The 18,556-nt window shown below is 36.1% G+C and overlaps 1 protein-coding gene across 1 annotated transcript; it reads right to left on the reverse strand.

The window, feature by feature from the left end:
• Nucleotides 1-233: 233 nt before the first annotated feature.
• On the reverse strand, nucleotides 234-9,617 carry LOC139720280 (aqualysin-1-like). The gene is made up of 9 exons (XM_071631639.1): nucleotides 9,564-9,617; nucleotides 8,678-8,798; nucleotides 7,843-7,980; nucleotides 6,940-7,081; nucleotides 5,997-6,103; nucleotides 5,287-5,428; nucleotides 3,765-3,949; nucleotides 746-917; nucleotides 234-367 (listed from the first exon to the last, which is right to left on the reverse strand). The coding sequence occupies exons 2-9, from the start codon at nucleotides 8,786-8,788 to the stop codon at nucleotides 234-236; spliced, it is 1,131 nt and encodes a 376-aa protein (XP_071487740.1). The 5' UTR covers nucleotides 8,789-8,798; nucleotides 9,564-9,617.
• Between the last annotated feature and the right edge of the window lie 8,939 nt (nucleotides 9,618-18,556).

An 18,556-nucleotide genomic window follows, 5' to 3' on the forward strand; every position in this document is an offset into this window, starting at 1 on the left:
GGATGAAAATCATTGGGGATACATGTGGTAGGTCTATCCATCTTGACACGTTTGTATCAAGGCAATTACCCTCCGAGGGTAATTACCCCCACCCCCTTTCCTGCTAAAAGATTAGAGTAAAGATTAGGGTTGGACTTAAGTTTAAGTTCAGGATTTATGAGAAGGGTTAGAGTCAGGGAAGGGTCTGCGGTAATTGCCCAGGGGGTAAATACCCTAGACCCCACAGTATACGTTCAAGTACAATAGGCCAGCTTGTTTGGGCTTCGGAGCTTGCAATCATCGACAACTCCTTCAGTGGCCATCTCAACAACCAAGTAGTACACATCCTCAGAGCTGTAGCCCATTGACAGCAAAGCAGCAGCAATACCTACGAGAAAACAGAAAGACAATCATCTTTAAAAGGTCATCCAACACAGCAAGTCAGTCGGTATTACATGAGCACGATCAAATCAATGAGAGGAATAACATAGTCTTCAATTCATTAATATAAGTATAAAAAAAACAGAAACAGGTCAAGGCTTTACAAATCTAAATCAATGATTGATATCAAAAAGTGACAATAGGACGGCCACGCAAAAGATAGATTATACTGCATACCATGTCATGAAATAAATTGAGAAATTTCTTAATGAACGTGTTACTCTCATTTGAAATTCAGTAAACAAGTATAAATGGAAGAAGCGTTATTTGCGTTTTTGTTTCTTCAATATAATGGTAAGGACTATTGTCAGAAGCAGTCACATACCGGAGACATGTGGACAGGCCATGCTCGTTCCGCTTTTCTCAGTGACACCGTTAGTGCTACTGTATGAAAGGCTCCAAATGTTAGAGCCGGGAGCGAATAAATCGACGCAGCTACCGTAGTTGGAGAAATACGAGCGAGTGTCAGTATAATCAGTGGATCCAACTGTGATGGCCTGTAAAGAACGGAAACAAACCACTGCCCTTTAGAAACTCGGAAAAATGTTCATTTTACAGATAGATAGTTGAAACAAGTAAAGGAAAAACGTCGACGTTGCTTATAAATCTGCATTATCCGAAAAATAAAGCAAAACAGTAATTTCACTGCAGCACTCATGCACTTAACTATAATGCCTCCAACTTCTCATTTGATCAATATTTTTTAACACATTGCACGATTTTTCAATCTCCTATGATCTTCAGTTATGATTTATTGTTGACATAGGATTGAGCTTCAATACAATAATGCCATCTACATTATACTATAGTATATATATCCTATCTATCATACCATTATTACGCATAATATTATGCCATTGCATTACATTTCGACATTGGTTAAATGGTAACCTTCGTATGTGTATGGGTGTGTTTGTTTGTGTGTGTGTGTGTGTGTGTTCAATATTCAGTGCGTTTATCGTGGATTATAGCTTGCATTTCTTCATTTCCTTTTTGTAATAATCATTTTCCTTTATTTCCTGTATTGATAAATAATTTTGTATTGTTGATATTACTGGTGTAGTTATATGCCTGGCTGACCAAAAATGACAGCTTCAGGTGAGGTTCAGCAGCCTTATCATGGATTCTGAGGGACTTATTTATACGTTAAAATAAATACAAAATAATGATAACGATGATAAAAAAATGTGTGTTTTATTTAGGAGGATGGGAGGGGAAGCTGAAGTGCGGGTAAGAGTAAAAAGAGAAGATAAATATCATGGTGGCAATTCCATATAAGATTGTTGAAAAACAATTGAAATATGTTGCAAAGTTCTTGATTGTTACTCCTATTCCATACTTATGTAATGATAGTTAAACCATTTTGTTTTGGAATCGTCAATGCTGATTAACGTCGTGTTTATTCAAAGTTTACATTTGGAAGTTTTCTGAACGTCTTTATGTGGAAGATTTTCTAGGTATATAAAACGTTTCAAATGTACGTTAAACTAATTATAAAACCTTTCGGATTTTTAAAGAATTGCAGAAAACCTTTTGGACGTTATAAACGTCAGTAAAACCTTTTAAGAATATAGAAAACGTTTGGTGGACGTTCTGCAGACGACCAGAAAACTTTTGAAAACGTCTAGAACAACAGTAGAACGTTAAAAAAAGTTTTAAGCGTCTAAAAAGTCTCATTACCCGTTCCACAACGTTCAGATAACCTTCCATATCCGTCTACAACGCCCAGAAAACCTTTGAAGAACGTCAAATGTTTATTTTTTATTAGGTATTAAAAAAAGGTATAGTTGTGAGATAATACACACACAATCTGGGATTAATGTACCCTAATCTTAATCCTATCCTTACCTGTACCTAATTTCCTACCACCTATACCTATACTACATACTATTCCCAATTGCTGAATCTATATCACATTCTTTTCTTTACCAGCAAAATGTTGTAATGCATGAAGATATTACTAAGATTAAGTCAAATACACCTTAATTAGGCCTTTTAACATTATTAAGATACGTCTTCATAACACAATTTGATATTGTGAATAACTGAACAATAACGTATAGGATACAATTTTTAACGCTGAAAGTTTGAACCCAGCATACACCTTTAGATTCCAATGTCTTTCACCTATATCCTCTAGTTTTCAAAACTTATATTTTCTCAATTGAATATTCATAAGCATGCATGAATATTCATGATGAAGAAACATTATTGACGAACACGTGTAAGGTGACCAAGTAAAAACGTTTCTTTAATGTTAATTAAAGAGGAAGTCGACGTAGCAGACATATCGAAAACGTTTTGTAACGTCCATTGACGTTTTTAAAACGTTTTCCAAAAACCCATGCTTTGCGGTAATTGCTAATTCCCAACTTTGACGTTGTATGTACGTTTCAAAAACGTCCATTCTTTCCGAAGACGTACGGTACCTAAAAAAAAGATAAAAAAATAAAAAGTTTGGGAAACCTTCTGAAAACGTTATGTGTTTGCTGGGTTTCTACTGTCCATGCTTTTATGCACGGACTTTATGAAAAAAAAGAGCCTCATTTGAATGCGAGATTTTTAATGCATGTTAAAAAGATATATAAAACAAACATTCAAACGAACAAGCTAACTAATGGTATTAGCCTCAACCTCACAAAAGAACGATGAGATGATGACATTACAACACAACTTCTCCATTACTCTTTACACAGGACATCTTGCAGGAATAGGGTTTGTTTTTGCTACAGCCATAACCTTTACTTTTTCATTAATGCCATCGTTTTTAAGTGATATTAGAAGACTACAGTACTTATACATTAAAAATTGAATGTACTTTTTGTCAAAAAGATGTAGTAAACTTAAGCGCAAAACTTCTTGGGTATAATAATAGCACCATCTTTCCATTGTCTTGTTGGGGCCTGATCTCATTGTTTCGAATATGTAAGATTAGACTACAATGTGTTTTCATGTAAAGTTTTGAAAACACTTAATCATTATAATTCTTCACCTGTATATTATACAGTCATTGGTGTTACCTGATAAAATAGCAATAGTGATAAGGGTGGTTATCGCGATATGGCAAATTCATGAAGTAAGATTGGAAAAGGGAAGATGGTTTGCAGGTGTTTGCCATTTAGTTTCTTTTTTGTTTTGTTTTTGTGAAAAAAAAATACGGGAGGCATAAGTTTTTATAATTGCTCTGCCGTGACTAAGGTTTCATCATTAATGTCTCTCTGGAGGAAATCACGAAGAAATATACAGACTGAATGTTTGATTACAATGTAAACCTTTCAGCTATACGAAGTATTGATAATTTTTCTTGCAAAGAAAATACTCTTGAGACTAAAAAGTTTTGATACATCTGGTGCAGACGCCGGTGACGTGTCGCATGCATCCTCGTCACTGTTCCCAGCAGCTACCACAACCACAATTTCAGCTTTCCTGGCACTTTTCACGGCTTCGTTCTGTGAATTTGAATAGCTTCCGCCGAGGGACATGGACGCTACGCACGGCTTGTGACCATACCATATGATCCATTCCAAAGCTGTTCAATCGGGTAGAAAACAGATCGCAATTACGAAAAACGATTAAAGTCATAAAATCTCACAAGGGGCACTGCTATATAAAGATCAAATAAAATCATGTTTGTAGATTGGTGACAGCAAAAAGTCAAAGACAATCATACTTTGTTAAAGCAAACAATTTGGGAAAATTGGAGCCGATAACATTTTTCGCGACATTAAATATTCGCGAATTTGCCATAGGCATTCAATTGACAGAGTACACAAGAGCTTTCCTTTGCAAAACCTTGAGTCCCTACGGAATTCGCGAAAATTGCATGCGTTTGATGTTTCCTTGTATTTTGCATAATCCTTTCATTGTCTTACCAACTAACATCAGTTCACGCAGCTTCATTGACTCTCCCAAGTATAGCCAGACCTGCATCAGCTTGATTTGAAGGTTTCAAGAAAAACCTCCCATAAACATAGGTACTTTATGTATTAGTACATATGTAGTGATTTACATGCCGTTTACTATGTAAGGCGCGTTAGCTATTATGGCTATAATCACTAAAAAATACACAGTTCATGAATGTGTAGCACACTGCTAAAAATAATTCTGTAGTCTTCTCATTCTTTTTTAATTCAATCATTTAATATCGTGCATCACCAAAACAACAAAATGTCCCACGGTCTGATTTTACTTGAGAATTGCAGATAATCATAAACAACTGGTTAAACTAGTCAATCTTGAGTTGTTGTGTTTTTTTTTAGTATTTCCTAAAATGAGCAGTTATTCTACATCATTCTAAAGTTTACGATCATAAAACGAATGAAAAAAAGTGTTTTAAGTGGTGTTTTAAGATCACATTGTTTTAGAATTTTTGTCTTCGAGGTCCCTTTTCATTTTTTAAAAATCTTTACACACTCTTCACCTTCAAATCTCTTTATTTTTGAGAGAATAATGCAAATACCATAAAAGTTGGGATTAATCACAGATTCATGGTGAGTTTCAAAATTTATTTTATTTTTTCAACAATACATTATTTACCGTCCTATCAGAGCATGTTGAACGTCATCTCAATCTTATAATCATTCCTTTTTTTTGTTTCTACACCATTCTACATTCTATTTTTTTTTTGTCTCAACCATTGCAAAGCTAAAGCAATCCTTAGTGAGGTATAGACCCTATACTTTTGAAAAAAAAAAACTCTTAATTTTTTTTCCTTTCAAATATTTAGGTAGGATAGGAGAGTCCATTTGAATTGACTTATACATCAATTTAACGCTTAAATTCTGCTCTTTCAGGATCTGTCCGTAACTGAAAATCTGGCGAATTTTTGTCTGCTCTCTAATCCAGGAGAACATTTTTCATTCTTACCGGCAATGGAGTCGCTCTTGTAGCCCGATCCATTGCAATCCAGGGTCCTTATCCCACGAACTTGTGCCTCGTTAGCGACTCCGTAGGTGGTACTGGCAGCAGTGCCAGCACAGTGAGTCCCGTGACCGTCACAGTCGATTCCCTACATAAAGTGGTTCAGGAAGACAACAATAAATGATTTTGGGGTATCAAATTAATTCAAATACAAAACCTTTACGTCAGGCGCTATACATACTGCATCTTATAATACTCTCTGAAAATCGAGAGAAAATGCCCTTCACTCCTTCAAGAGTGAAGATATTCACTTAATTAAATCGAGATTAAATGTCCTTCACTCTTTCAAGAGTGAAGATATTCACTTTTTTTTTTAAAGAGAGAAGCATATCAGAAGTCAAACATTGCAATCCACGCCCAAGAACAAAGGAGTGACATCTATTTTGGTTGTAAGTTATTGCTTTCCTTGGTAGTGCAAAGAAGATGCAGGTTTAACTATAATCCGTTCTGAGTGTCGATTATTGTTTGTTTCTTTGTTTGTTTTTGTTAACATATAACTGTGTCTGGCAAACCTCCCTTAGTCACATCTAATATGATCCTTAACCATCATTCAAAACAAGTCGATCAGTAGATTTCACTGCTACTTCTGACATAAACCGGCCATTATTCGACACAGATTCTTTATCAAAATGGAAGCATTTTCAAAATTGTCTTACATTTCCACCGATCATATCAGCTGAGGCCCATGCACGTCCATCAAAGTCATCGTGGTATGGGTTGATACCAGAGTCGATGACGTAGATATATTTACCATATCCATATGCTGATAAAGATATATTAAGTAAAAAAGAATTTTAAATCGCATACCTAATAGCTAGGTGCACTGAAAAAAGCCATATATTACATATGAAACACAGAGCTGATGTTGAATTCCCGGTGCTGATTATTGGTGTTAGATTTATACCTCCTTGTGTCACTTAAACATTCTTTTTGATTTTTAATTTTAAACAAGACGATCTAGGTCATTCCGATAAAGAACTTAATTTTTTGGGGAAAAGGTACGAGCACATTTACTCCACAATAACAAAAGTTAGCGTGGTATTCTGTTGGCACTGGACGGGTGGTTATACCGGTGACATTAACGCCAGCAATACTAAATCAACACGATGCGGTGTCACTGTTGAATTGACACCAGCGCAGTGTCAAAAATATAACCAGCTAAATTGTCAAATTAACACCATAAAGTGTCAGGTGGATACTTTTCAACATCACCACAACGCACTTTCTACATACACATGTTGGTGTTGTCCTCTATTGACATTTGATCGATGTGAGATTTAACACCCACGGTATTAAATCTTATGCCGATGTTTTTGCTGTGTAGATATTTCAGAATTTAAATGCAATAATTATCTTATTCGCCAATCAGTAAAAAAACGAACAATATCGTTATCTCCACCTGTATGCATTGAAATGTTATTTTTTTTCCAACAACTTAAAACGTGTTTTGTGGAATTATGAAACATGTCATGGAATTATCAAGATTTTGGCGTGAACCATTGTTGTTAGTCATTAGGAAAGTTAGATAAATAAACTAAATGTAACGAGAAAAAAATAGAATTGAAATACTGTAAAACATCAAGATTAAACAGTACGTACCATTAAGTTTCATAATGCCATCTCTCGGCAATGTTCTTTCATCTATGCGGTCAATTCCCCAGGAGCCAGGTGATCTGTTTGAGGACTCGGCATGGATAACTTCGTCTTCTTCAATATATCGAACTCCTGGTAGAGATCGGAGCTATATATATATATATATATATATATATATATATAAACCAAACAAATCATAGTAAGATGAGGCAAAACCACCTTCAAGGACTTTAGTGGTGATTTTACAAAATGTGACCGAGAAGTTACTTCAGTATCATGTGAGAATGGAAAACAAAATGAATATTTGCGATCAATGATCATAACGCCGTGACATATCTCTTGGTCAAGGAATTCTTAGATTTTTTTAGTATAGGTGTCATAATTGTTTAAAGGGGAAATCCATTCTAAATATAAATTAGTCTGATAGGAAAAAGTAAAATCTTATGAGTTCAATGATAAAAATGTGACTCAAATCAGACGAAATATATGGGACTTATGACATTTTGATTTTTTTTTTGCTTATTTCAAACTAATATAGCGTGACCTTCAACTCGTAATATATATTTTACTCTTCCTTGTCACTTTCACGTTTATATTTGAAAAGGATTTCTTCTCTAAATGTGCAAATCATTTTAATTAGAAATTGAATGGAATGCTGAAATTGGGGTTAAATCAGAGTTGTCTTTTTTGTTTCACTGTTTAAATCTGTAATGATGATTTTCAAACAACAGCTAACAGCTAGTAACCTTAAAGGCAACGAGTTGATTGCAGTTATGTATATAAGTTATCAGAATAAAAACAACAACAACAACAGATAATTACCAACGTATAAAGACATAAGTGTGTATAGCTTCGTGAGCAAAACACATCTAAAATACACGCAATGTGGCATTTCCCTTCTATACTTACAAGATTAAGAGCTACACCGGCAACGTCTGCTTGTATAACGAATCCATTTAGCGCCTTTAAGAACTTTCTCTTGATCATGGTCTCCACTGAAACTTCGCTGTTGAAACGACTGATGAAGGAGTCTAGATCGACGTCGTCCTGCATATTCAAAGGAAAGGAGATTCCGTGTCTTCTCGTGATTCACATTCATAAACTTTTTAATCTAACACTCTCAAATATTCGAGAAGGCAATTCATTCACTTATTCACAGTAAAATCACAAAGTAACAACGATACAATACAACTATGATGATAATAGGCCCTATATTATAACCGAAGGTAAACGGATGGATTGCTGTGCTCGCAGCTCAGCCGGCATGGTCGTGCTGGTCTTCCGAGGAGTCCAAGTTCAACTGAATAATCACATTCATCAAAGTACATATTTTCATAAATTTCATACAATGAAACTAATTATACACACACTTACTTACACTTGACAGAATCATACAAACAAAATATTGATATATCAGTACATCAACTGATCAGTACATCCCAACTGCCAACAATATATACCCTCCCCACCCACAGGCCTCCCCATACATGTGTATAACATAATCATTAACACATTACATGGATACTTGATCACATATCATAACATCCAGTATAAAACAATTGAAGAGCTTGCAACCAAAAGGCGCTAAATCCATTGAAAATGATGGATTTAGCGCCTTTTGGAAGCAACTCTTCAATTATTCATCGCTTTCTTAAAGGAATATGTAGAAACATAACAACAACAACAACAACAACAACAATGATAACAATACTAATCATGATGTTAAAATGTGTTTCAAAGTCACCTCCAACACCACGATGTAGCGACCTTGGATGCGATTCTTGGCCGGAATGTGGTACGGAGCCAAAGCGCTGGCAGCGGCCACGGTCAAGGCGAGTAGAAATAAGCACCTCATCTTTGACGATCTATACAGATTGTGTCAACGGGAATGGAAAATATTATTAGAGCAAAGTACGGGTTTGTTGTCTTCACTTTGTTACTCTGCTTCACTGTCTGGATATCTACGGAATACGTAAACATTATTGCAATTGCGTTGTATTTTTTGAAGAAAATAAATGAGGCTTTCATATTGGTTTTCTTTGATTAAATGAGTAGCAAAAAAAAAAAAAAAAAACCATTGCAAAGCCGTTCAATCCATTGTGACTCCAAATGTTCATTGAGATAAAAGTAGCTCATAAACGTTTTGGTTTTTTTGTTTTGCTTTTTTGCTGAGATAGTGTTATGATCACGCAATGGTAGGCCTACTCTTCAGCTGAATCGAAATCATATTAAATCAATTCGGCCACTCTAGGGGATACGGTAGAAGGGCGAGTGATACTGCTAATAACTGAAAAGACTGAAACATGCACTTTCAGTTCATTTTTTATGAACACACTTAGATAAGTAACCAATAGGCCTGTGTCTGATTCAATCGATGAATAACTGAACAGCGTGTCCGCCTTTTTGAAATGACAATTCGATTTAAGGTAAAATTAATAAGATTTTGACAAAATGCTTAAGGTCTCGGAGAGAGTAGATACTATAGATAAGATGAAGACTATATGCATTATACGTACATCTGTCAAAATGAATGAAATCAACTGATATGATAAATAAAATTCAGGTTCGACAACTTTTACTAGATCACAAAAGCTGAAAAAAGCCATGATGACATGATATACTATCATTACCTGTTGGGCGACACTGAAACGAGCAACGAATAGTGACGAGCTGGCAGCAAGACACTTGATGTCCAGTCTGTTTGTGTCCTCAGCTTCATTTATAATTCAGATTCAACGTGCACGAAACAAATGAGAAACTCCACACCTGCTCGACCTAAAACAAACATTTATGAAGCTGGACGAGAAAAAAAAAAGTGACTACGTTGCATCTTTTGCGATGTACCAGAGTGATAAGTAAATTGGCAAGTCTTGCTTCCCGCCATCTTTTTTTCAGATTGATACCATTAAAGGGATCATGCAGTTTTGGTTCAGACCTAATTTCAGGTTTCGAATCTAACATTTGAGTATATGAATATAAGAACGACCCAAGTCCATGGATGACCATTTCAAGTAAACTTAAAAAAACTTCTTATTTTTTTTTATTTGTCCAATAATATTCTATTTAACTGTGATGGGAAGGCAACATTGTATATACAATTTAGAACATATATTATTATGACAATTAACATTTACATTAATTGTGGAGAGGCCATTTTGTGTGATGGACTTGGGTCGTTCTTTGATTCATATGGACTTGGGTCGTTCTTTGATTCATATACATGATATTCTGCTATAGAGATGAGAGAAGGACGAGAGAGGGCGCTATAATATGAATGTAAGAACGACCCAAGTCCTTCATGTTTACATTCATATAAGATTTAACTCATTTATTTCTGGCACTTCCGGGGGTAATTAGGATTTATCATTTATACACAAGATGAGTCCATGCATAAGCTACAATTTCCCATGTCAAACTAAATTTGGCCAAAAATTGGACTTGGGTCGTTCTTATATTCATATACTCATTTTTTAGTGAAATAATGAGAAACGTCTTATGAAATATGAAAGAACATGTAATTCTATGAGGAATTCAACGTTTACTTGATGGAAATTGGTTTCAAAATGGCTGTGATATCCAAAAAAGAGCGATTCTAATAAAGTGTGGGACCCACACTTCATTACAATCGCTTTGTTTTACTTTGTTTTTGGATGTTTCAGTCATTCCAAACCCGATTTCCATCAAAGAAACTTTGAATTCCTCTTAAAATGGTATGCTCTGTACTATATCATAAGTGTTTTCTTGGTATCTCGCAAAAAGTTAAAAACCCAATTCTCATCTCCACCAATACTGCACTGTCCCTTTAGATTTACTCCAACATTTATTCCGAATAAAGCCCTAATTGATACCTTTGCGACAAAGAATGTGAATGGCCTCTTTTAACAGTATGCTTTCAACCACAACTCGGGAAGGTAAAGGGGCAAAAAAGAACTACTGTAATAAAAGGACCATTCTACTATAGAAATGTCAGACACTTCGGATGTTATGAAAATTTGATTGTTCATTTAGAATTCTTTTAAGAAAGTGTTGTATTAGTAGCACAGTATGAGAATGTAGATTATTTTGTTTAAAAAACATTATGATGAGGGGCGCAGAAAAAAGGGAGGAGGGAAGCAGTGTATTACAGGAAAGTAAGGAAAGTGGAGAGAAATGAGAGGATGAAGATGAACAGACACGACCAACACAAGCTTAAGATAATAATGATTATAATAATGATGATAGTAATAATAATAATAATATTAATACATTACATTTGTAATGAGGCTGATACAATGTTTCTCAGCGCACAGGGGAAGGACGAAATGAAAAATGAAAAATGAGGGATAACAGACATATCAAAACACAAGTAAGAATAACATGACATAAATCAATATGTACCGGTCATTAAACACATACAGTAATTGAATTGCACTCAGGACATTAACTTGGGGAAGCAATCAATATGGAAAAATATGGTTTTTAAGAAGTGCCTTAAATGATTCTATTGAGTGGGCTTGTCGTATATGAATGGGTAGATGTTCCAAAGCTTGGGTGCAATAACCGCGAAAGAGCGTTCTTCGTAGCGTGTCTTTATACAGCGCAGACGTCTAGATGCAGAAGAATGCGATACAGAGGCATGCAGATGTAAATGAGTTATGAATAGATAAACTAAACTGATCTTAATAGATCCTCGTCATTTCACCAACTAGGTTATCCAAACACTGTCTCCCTCTTCTATCACCTTAGATCTATCTCCTGTTTGAATAATATTTGCCAACGCTGAAAACACGTTGATAAGAAATTGTCCTCTTGCACATTCAATCAACAAAGCTAGACGCCGTGTCATCTCAAACGGGGCAGCACGATCCTGCAGTGTACGCGTAACTATACCGATAAGCCTTTGTTCGTCATTCGGTGAAATTCACACGACTACGAAATGGTGTATAAAGGTCCTACCATCACGACTATACTATATGATCATTTATGATTATAAAGTATGATCATCTTCCATTTACCCTTTTTTTTCTATTAAGTCCCCTTGTGCTGTGTGCGACATGCCATTTTGAGGAGGAGGAAATTTTCAGAAAATGATAACTTTTAAGGAAAAACAAACAAACAAACGTGCTAAATGTATGGAATAATCCTGTCCGACGGACATGGAGAGACGTTTTAAGTGGTTTGAGTATGTATTACTGATTCAGAAGTCAGTCTACTCAACCGTAATCCCATGCAGTGAAGTCCGGCTAATACAATATACCAGTAATTTGTCCCATTATAAGAGTATTGGCATATTACAGCTATTGATGTGCAATCTATTTCTCTTTTTCTTCATTACATCTACATGAATTGTGAAAAAAAAAAATCAACGTCCTTTTGACTTTCTCTTCATTTCCTTACAGTTTCCCAGTCAAGTATGAGGCAATGCATTTTGTTTTCAAAGTCATGCATACAATGACATGGAAAAGAACAACACTCTGATAAAGTATATGCTATTGTATTCCCGTGGAGTCTTTAACAGAGAATCTAATTGAATCGATATGAATTCATTTCTCGTATTTCACAGTAAAAGTAATAATAACACTTATTAATAGACAAATACATCAGAGAAGGAATCAAAATATAATTCAAAGATTGAAACGTATCGCTGTAGATATAAATACAATGATATCAGAAAAAAATCGACAATACAAAACTATCTTCAAGTAAATGACGGAACCAAGACAAATATAGCACAAAAGCAAAAACTATTAAACTGTTAGTGCCCAGGAAAGAGATTATTTATTGTTTTCATAAAAACGATTGTCGTTAGGTCTACAGATAAGGAGTAGTAGTTTCTTAATAATTATGGTTTGGTGACGTGCTTCAAGCCTGATTTTGAAATTTTCTTTGTATTATGGCTTTGGAAATTGGGTGAGAAATTTGTTTTATAAATCTTTATACCTCTCTCCATGGATAAGTCTTAGTTGTCGTATTTTCAGCCGTCTCGTATGAAAAGAATCGCGCCATCTACCGACGGACAGACAAAGAATGCATTTCTTGCGGCTATGAATAAGCCGACGGTATAGTAAAGGGGAGAGTTAGCACGTCAGTTTTACATTATTTTTTCTTTAATGTATCGGGCACACAAGGGCCGAAGCTGAAATCGGTGTCTGTATGTAATGTTATATGTTGTTGTAGCTCGAGCTCACTACTTATTCGAAGAGTCTTAATGTGGAGGTTATGTTCATTTATTTGCAAGAATGGCCTACTCACAGAAAGGAGTGATAAGAGCTGAATGTACAGACATGTCGTCAAACGCTTTAGAATAAAACAGCAACAAAAAAGAGATTGACGGGGATGCATGGTGTAAGCATAGCATGATGCAGAACGAAATATCTTAGATGCGAAAAATTTGTAGATGTGATATTATTGTTTAAAATGATCATGCCGTATAGTTGTCAATATGTGGAACCCCGGCTTTGGTTCCACACAAAACGATGGACAGGTGTGATGCTGCTATCTATAATTTTAAGTACTTGCATACATGTTTCTATTCTCCCGTGGGCCTCTTGGGGGCGAATCAACGCTCTGCGTAAATTTCTTGAAACTGTTTGTCAAACGATGTACATTATATTGCCTGTTCAACATTAATTTTTTGGTACTGATTTTGCTGATTTGTTTAATTTTTGTTATCAGTTGATCTTTTTCGCTTCGTTTTTTAATCGTTCAAATTTTCGTTCAAATTTCGCTGTGATGTCTTAGCCCTTTTGTTTCGATAAAATCAATTAAATTCTAGCATACAAGTTCGTAACCTAGAATGCAACACAATTCCTGGCCATATTCAATAATATACTTTGACTGCCCGTCAAATGATTTTACCAGCGGGCAGGAGAACAAATACAGACACCCGACAACTGCTGCAGATTATTAGAATAGCGCCGTCTGTTGACGTCCAAGCGAAGAATTAATATATATGGCTCAAATACGAAGTTGCTGTCACTGTAAACGTTCACATCCCTTTTAGGAATATTCTTGTAAAACTATGTGACAAGAAATCATTGAATTTCATGCGAATCTGTTTAAATTATCATAATGTTTGAAGGTTTGGAGACCTCGCAGAACACAACATGGCACTAAAATCAGTATTCGTCAACTTTGCGTCGATTTTGAAGTGGCGTTATCGAAAATTAATCATCTGTTCCTGGTGGCGATTTTTTGATTATTCCCATGAAATGGTGTGACTTCTGCAGAAGTATATAAAAAATAAAAGATGCTAGGCTCAGTGTGTAGGTCGTGAGGATTTTTTTTTAAGTGTAGCTGCAATTACTTTTAAACAACGGGGATTCGATCGCACTGTGCGCACACGTAAGGAGGGGTAAAGATTAAATTCGTTAGATTATTCAATTGCCCACATCACTTCCCGTGATCACGCGGAATGAATATTGCATATTTTTAAGTTGTTCGAATAAATGGCATACAAAATTTAATGCAGATATTCAACTCTGCCTATTCACAATGTGCCTATACATGCATTTCTTTACATATCTTATTTCGCAGAAAATGGTTATATGAACCTTTGCTCACATGAAACGCTGTAAAACGAGTGGTTTTCCATGCGCATATCTGTGGGATTTCATAACTCGGGACGCCCCTCTTCTGGATTACAGGCAGTGGAGGATTCAGGAATCCAGAGGAGGGAAAAATATTTCTGGAGCCACTTCCGGGCTTAAATCAACTGACTAGCTCAGAAATCTAAAACAAACAAACAAACAAACAAGGGCTCCCATACATTTTTTTTTTCGTTTCTCGTGGCACTTCCGTTTTTCATTGACTGATAAGAAAAAAAAAAAAAAAGGTTTCAGCGCAATTTTCTTTAACGAAAATTACAGGAGGTTCACACGCCCTTTTTCATTTTTCTTTTCATTTCTTTTATTTTCAAAGAAAAAAAAAAGGAGCGGACTCCCAATGCGCACCCCAGAGTCTCCCCTGGATCCGCCACTGAAAGGTGAGACAATATTCAGGAGTCACTTCTTTTGCACCATCCTGCAGGCTCAACATAGAACAGGTAGAATAGAGCTCCCTTAGAGAAAATATTGTGTCGCTCACACACTAACCGGTGAGGTGGCTGTGGGATTGCATGGAGGAGGAATCAACATTGTTCCTGTAATGGCGAGCTACATTACAGTGTGATGAAGGAGGATTCTGTCAATGGAATTGGATTCCTATCTGATGGTAACAGTGTAGTACACGATGAATATAACAAGATGTCACTGTGTCTCTCCAAAGTGGGAAAAGGTCGCTGTCGGGTTCGAGACGATGAGTGCCAGTTGTGTCACTTCAGGGTTTCTTTAGCTGACAAGCAAGCAAGCAAAAAAAAAAAAAAAAAAAAAAAAGAGCTTACAACTTGCAACGGCGACATCGACTAACAAGAAAGAAGAAAATCCTGGCCACTTTCTCCAAAAGTTCACGCTGACGAGAGTGTTGCCCTGGAACTTCGACTCGACTTGGTCCGATCTTATGATTTGCAGTCAACTCGGTATTGGCCTGCCCGTTGTATTGTGTCAAGCTTCGATGGCAAAATCCGTATTCCGTATCTCTCTATCGAGCCAGTTGGACACTTATGTGCTGTGTTGCGTGGATATATGTTTATTTGGGTGGTCGTGGCTGGTCTGTTTTAAAATCTGTATATTCCAGACAGCAGTTATTATTCCAGAAGTTAGATTTCTAAAAAATCGTTCGAAACTAATAACGGTAACGTGAAGCGACGGAATATAAATGTAAAGCGTGTACATAAAATTGCGCTTGTGCCTTTCTTTCGGTGACTTTTTTTTAATCTTGCATGTAGTCCCATTGATGTCCAAAGCTGACGTTAAAATTCCTTAGAAAACTATCAATAACTGTAGAACCCCCCCCCCCAAAAAAAAGAAAAGAAAATACGAGAGCATAAAACGTTAAATAGTATCTAATGCTAGAAGTCTTTCGTGTCATGAAATACTTTTCTAACAGTAATCTTAATGAAGATGGCCCCTACCATTCTTTACCCAGGGTTATGATAAAGAATTAAAACACACACACACACACACACACACACACGAAAACTTAAAAAGTTAAAATGGTACTCTCACAAGTGGCTGTGTTTGTTCACGTGGGCAGCTAACAGGGCAACAAGATGAGATTAGGACCAGTGATCAAGATAAACACCTTCTTTAAAACGTAAACTGAAGGGTTTGTATTCGGTTGCAATTTCGGAGTACATTATAGCCTTATTTGGAAATAGGGACCTTTGTGAAATCGAATCTGAAATCACCTCCGATAATTCTAACTATTTCAATTTGATGTAAGTTAAGATGATATACACTTTGAAATATTACGTCGAAACAAAACAAAACAAAATCCTTGATAATGCGAAACAGAAAGTGTAAATTCTGATCTCATTAAAAGAAGATGTGACTAAAGATACAGACTAGTACCCTGTGGGCTCGGCGATGTGTTTCAATTTACATTGGTTTTTGAAATTTGAAATATATTATTGAAACTGACGAATTTGCTGAGAAGTAAGTATCTATTCACGTCTTTATAGAGGTCTCTAATTTGTTGTGTATTTAGCCGGTCAGCTGCAGACAATAAAAATGGCGCCATCTGCCGACATGCAGCAAGAGAATGAGTTATATTACAGCTATGAATAAGTTAAATCCTTGGCGGCAAATGACGGGGGAGTTGGCAAGTGAGTGATATAATAATACATCAGGCCTGGGCCGTCACCAAGTTTTTGTTTTTGTTTTTTTGTTTTTGTTTTTGTTTTTTCTATCAAGGGAGGCGGGGAATGGCGTTTATATTTTTGGTTCCATTTCCGGGTTTCATAACCTAACAAGCCCCCGCCCCCCAAAAAATTAATAAATAAAAAAAAAAAAAAGGGGGGGGGGGCTACAGCAACTTTCTGATCCCACTTCCGGGTTCTTCAGCTGATTTATTAATATGTTTGAAGATCTGGGAAGAACAACCTCTGGGAGGCAGGGAAAACGTGACTTTAAAGAAGGAAGTAATTCCGTTGAGCAACTAATAATATATTGAAAATGAATGTAATAAATGACGACCTTGAAGATACGACAACTGACAATGATTTCATCGCGATGGAGTTATGGACTTTAATAAGTAGGAATTCAGGCAATATTTCATTGCTTGAATTGATTATTTCGCATGCAAGGATTAGCGTTCTGTGTCGATAATTGTCAGGAAATATTAAAGTCTCAGCCTCTGCTTTTGAGTTGTGGACTTATTTAGTGTAAGGTAACTGCATGCAGGCAATCAAATTTTAATCGTACGGTGAGGAGATGTAAATGAAAATTAAATAACTTTATAACTTCGTTGGTATATTCTAACTGTACTCCTTTCTCACCAATTTCCTGTTACAGTGGACTCCCGTTATAACGAAGTCTTCGGAACCGTCAGGTTTCTTTCGTTATATCAAAATTTCGTTATAACTGAGCTAATAAACAATAAAAAGACATCGAGTGGATAATGTTGAGGCCTGAATTTGGACTTCATTGTAACCGGAATTTCGCTACATAACCGTGTTCATTATAACGGGAGTGCACTGTATTTTGAGGTCAACTTCCAAATCTTGCAAGATCATCGTTTGTTAGGTCTTGATGTCGGATCAAGATCAAGGATCTGGATCAAAATCAGCGGCATGCATCGGAACGGTTTCATTTTAGTAGCAGCACCCCATAACCATTTTGTTTTTAATTATAGGTAACTGAGATACAAAACTCACTATTTACATATTTGAAAATTTTCAAATTTGCTGCCAAAGTCAGCATATTTGGAAGTTTCCATTACGTTAAATGGCAAATTTTATCGCTGCAGTTATTATTTTTGTACCAAGTAGCGTGTACCCTGTCAGGTCCAGCAGCAAGCTGTTTTTTGGAGCCGTTGTTGTTTTGTTTTGTTGTTATTTTTTGTTAATCCGGCAGTTCAGCAGCTGTATATCAGCAGTAACATGAATATCTGGATTCTCTGACCGGAAAGAATTCTGCTATTAATTAATTTTCAGCTGCGCCGAAGGTAATTATTTCTGCAATAAGCTTTCTAATTTGTTGTGTGTCTCTTTAAGTTTCTCATTAATCTCACTTTCCTAGATCATGTAGATAGAATTGCATTACATAAGAATTGCAGTGATTAGGTCACTCAAGAGAGAGAGAGAGAGAGAGAGAGAGAGAGAGAGAAGTAATGGGTCTACGTGCAATCGTCTATGAACATATTTCGCACACATTGTTTGATCATTCGGACCTTTGATCTCATAAAACGCCCAAAGTCAAACAAACAACCAAACAAACAAACAACCCCCCCCCCCAAAAAAAAAAGAAATCAAACAAACAAACAAACAATCCTGCGGTTCCTAACGCGCATGTCTTTCCTGATTTCATAACTCTCAACATTCCTACTCGAGATTACAGGGGAGACAATATTCAGGACTCACTTCCTTTTGCACCCTCCTGCGGGCTCAACGTAGAACAAGTTGTGTTCGCCTTCACCCCCTGGTGGAGTTCTTCGGAGTACTAATTAGGAATCATCAATACCATTCCTGGATGTACAACATACTCGGTAAGCCCTAAAATGGTACCAACACAAAAATGTTTGTTTTTAATACTCATTTGAGCCTTAG

The sequence above is a fragment of the Diadema antillarum genome, unplaced genomic scaffold (assembly GCF_040938485.1).
Source record: "Diadema antillarum isolate AM-2024a unplaced genomic scaffold, OU_Dant_1.0 scf00000125, whole genome shotgun sequence".
NCBI classification, from domain to species: domain Eukaryota; kingdom Metazoa; phylum Echinodermata; class Echinoidea; order Diadematoida; family Diadematidae; genus Diadema; species Diadema antillarum.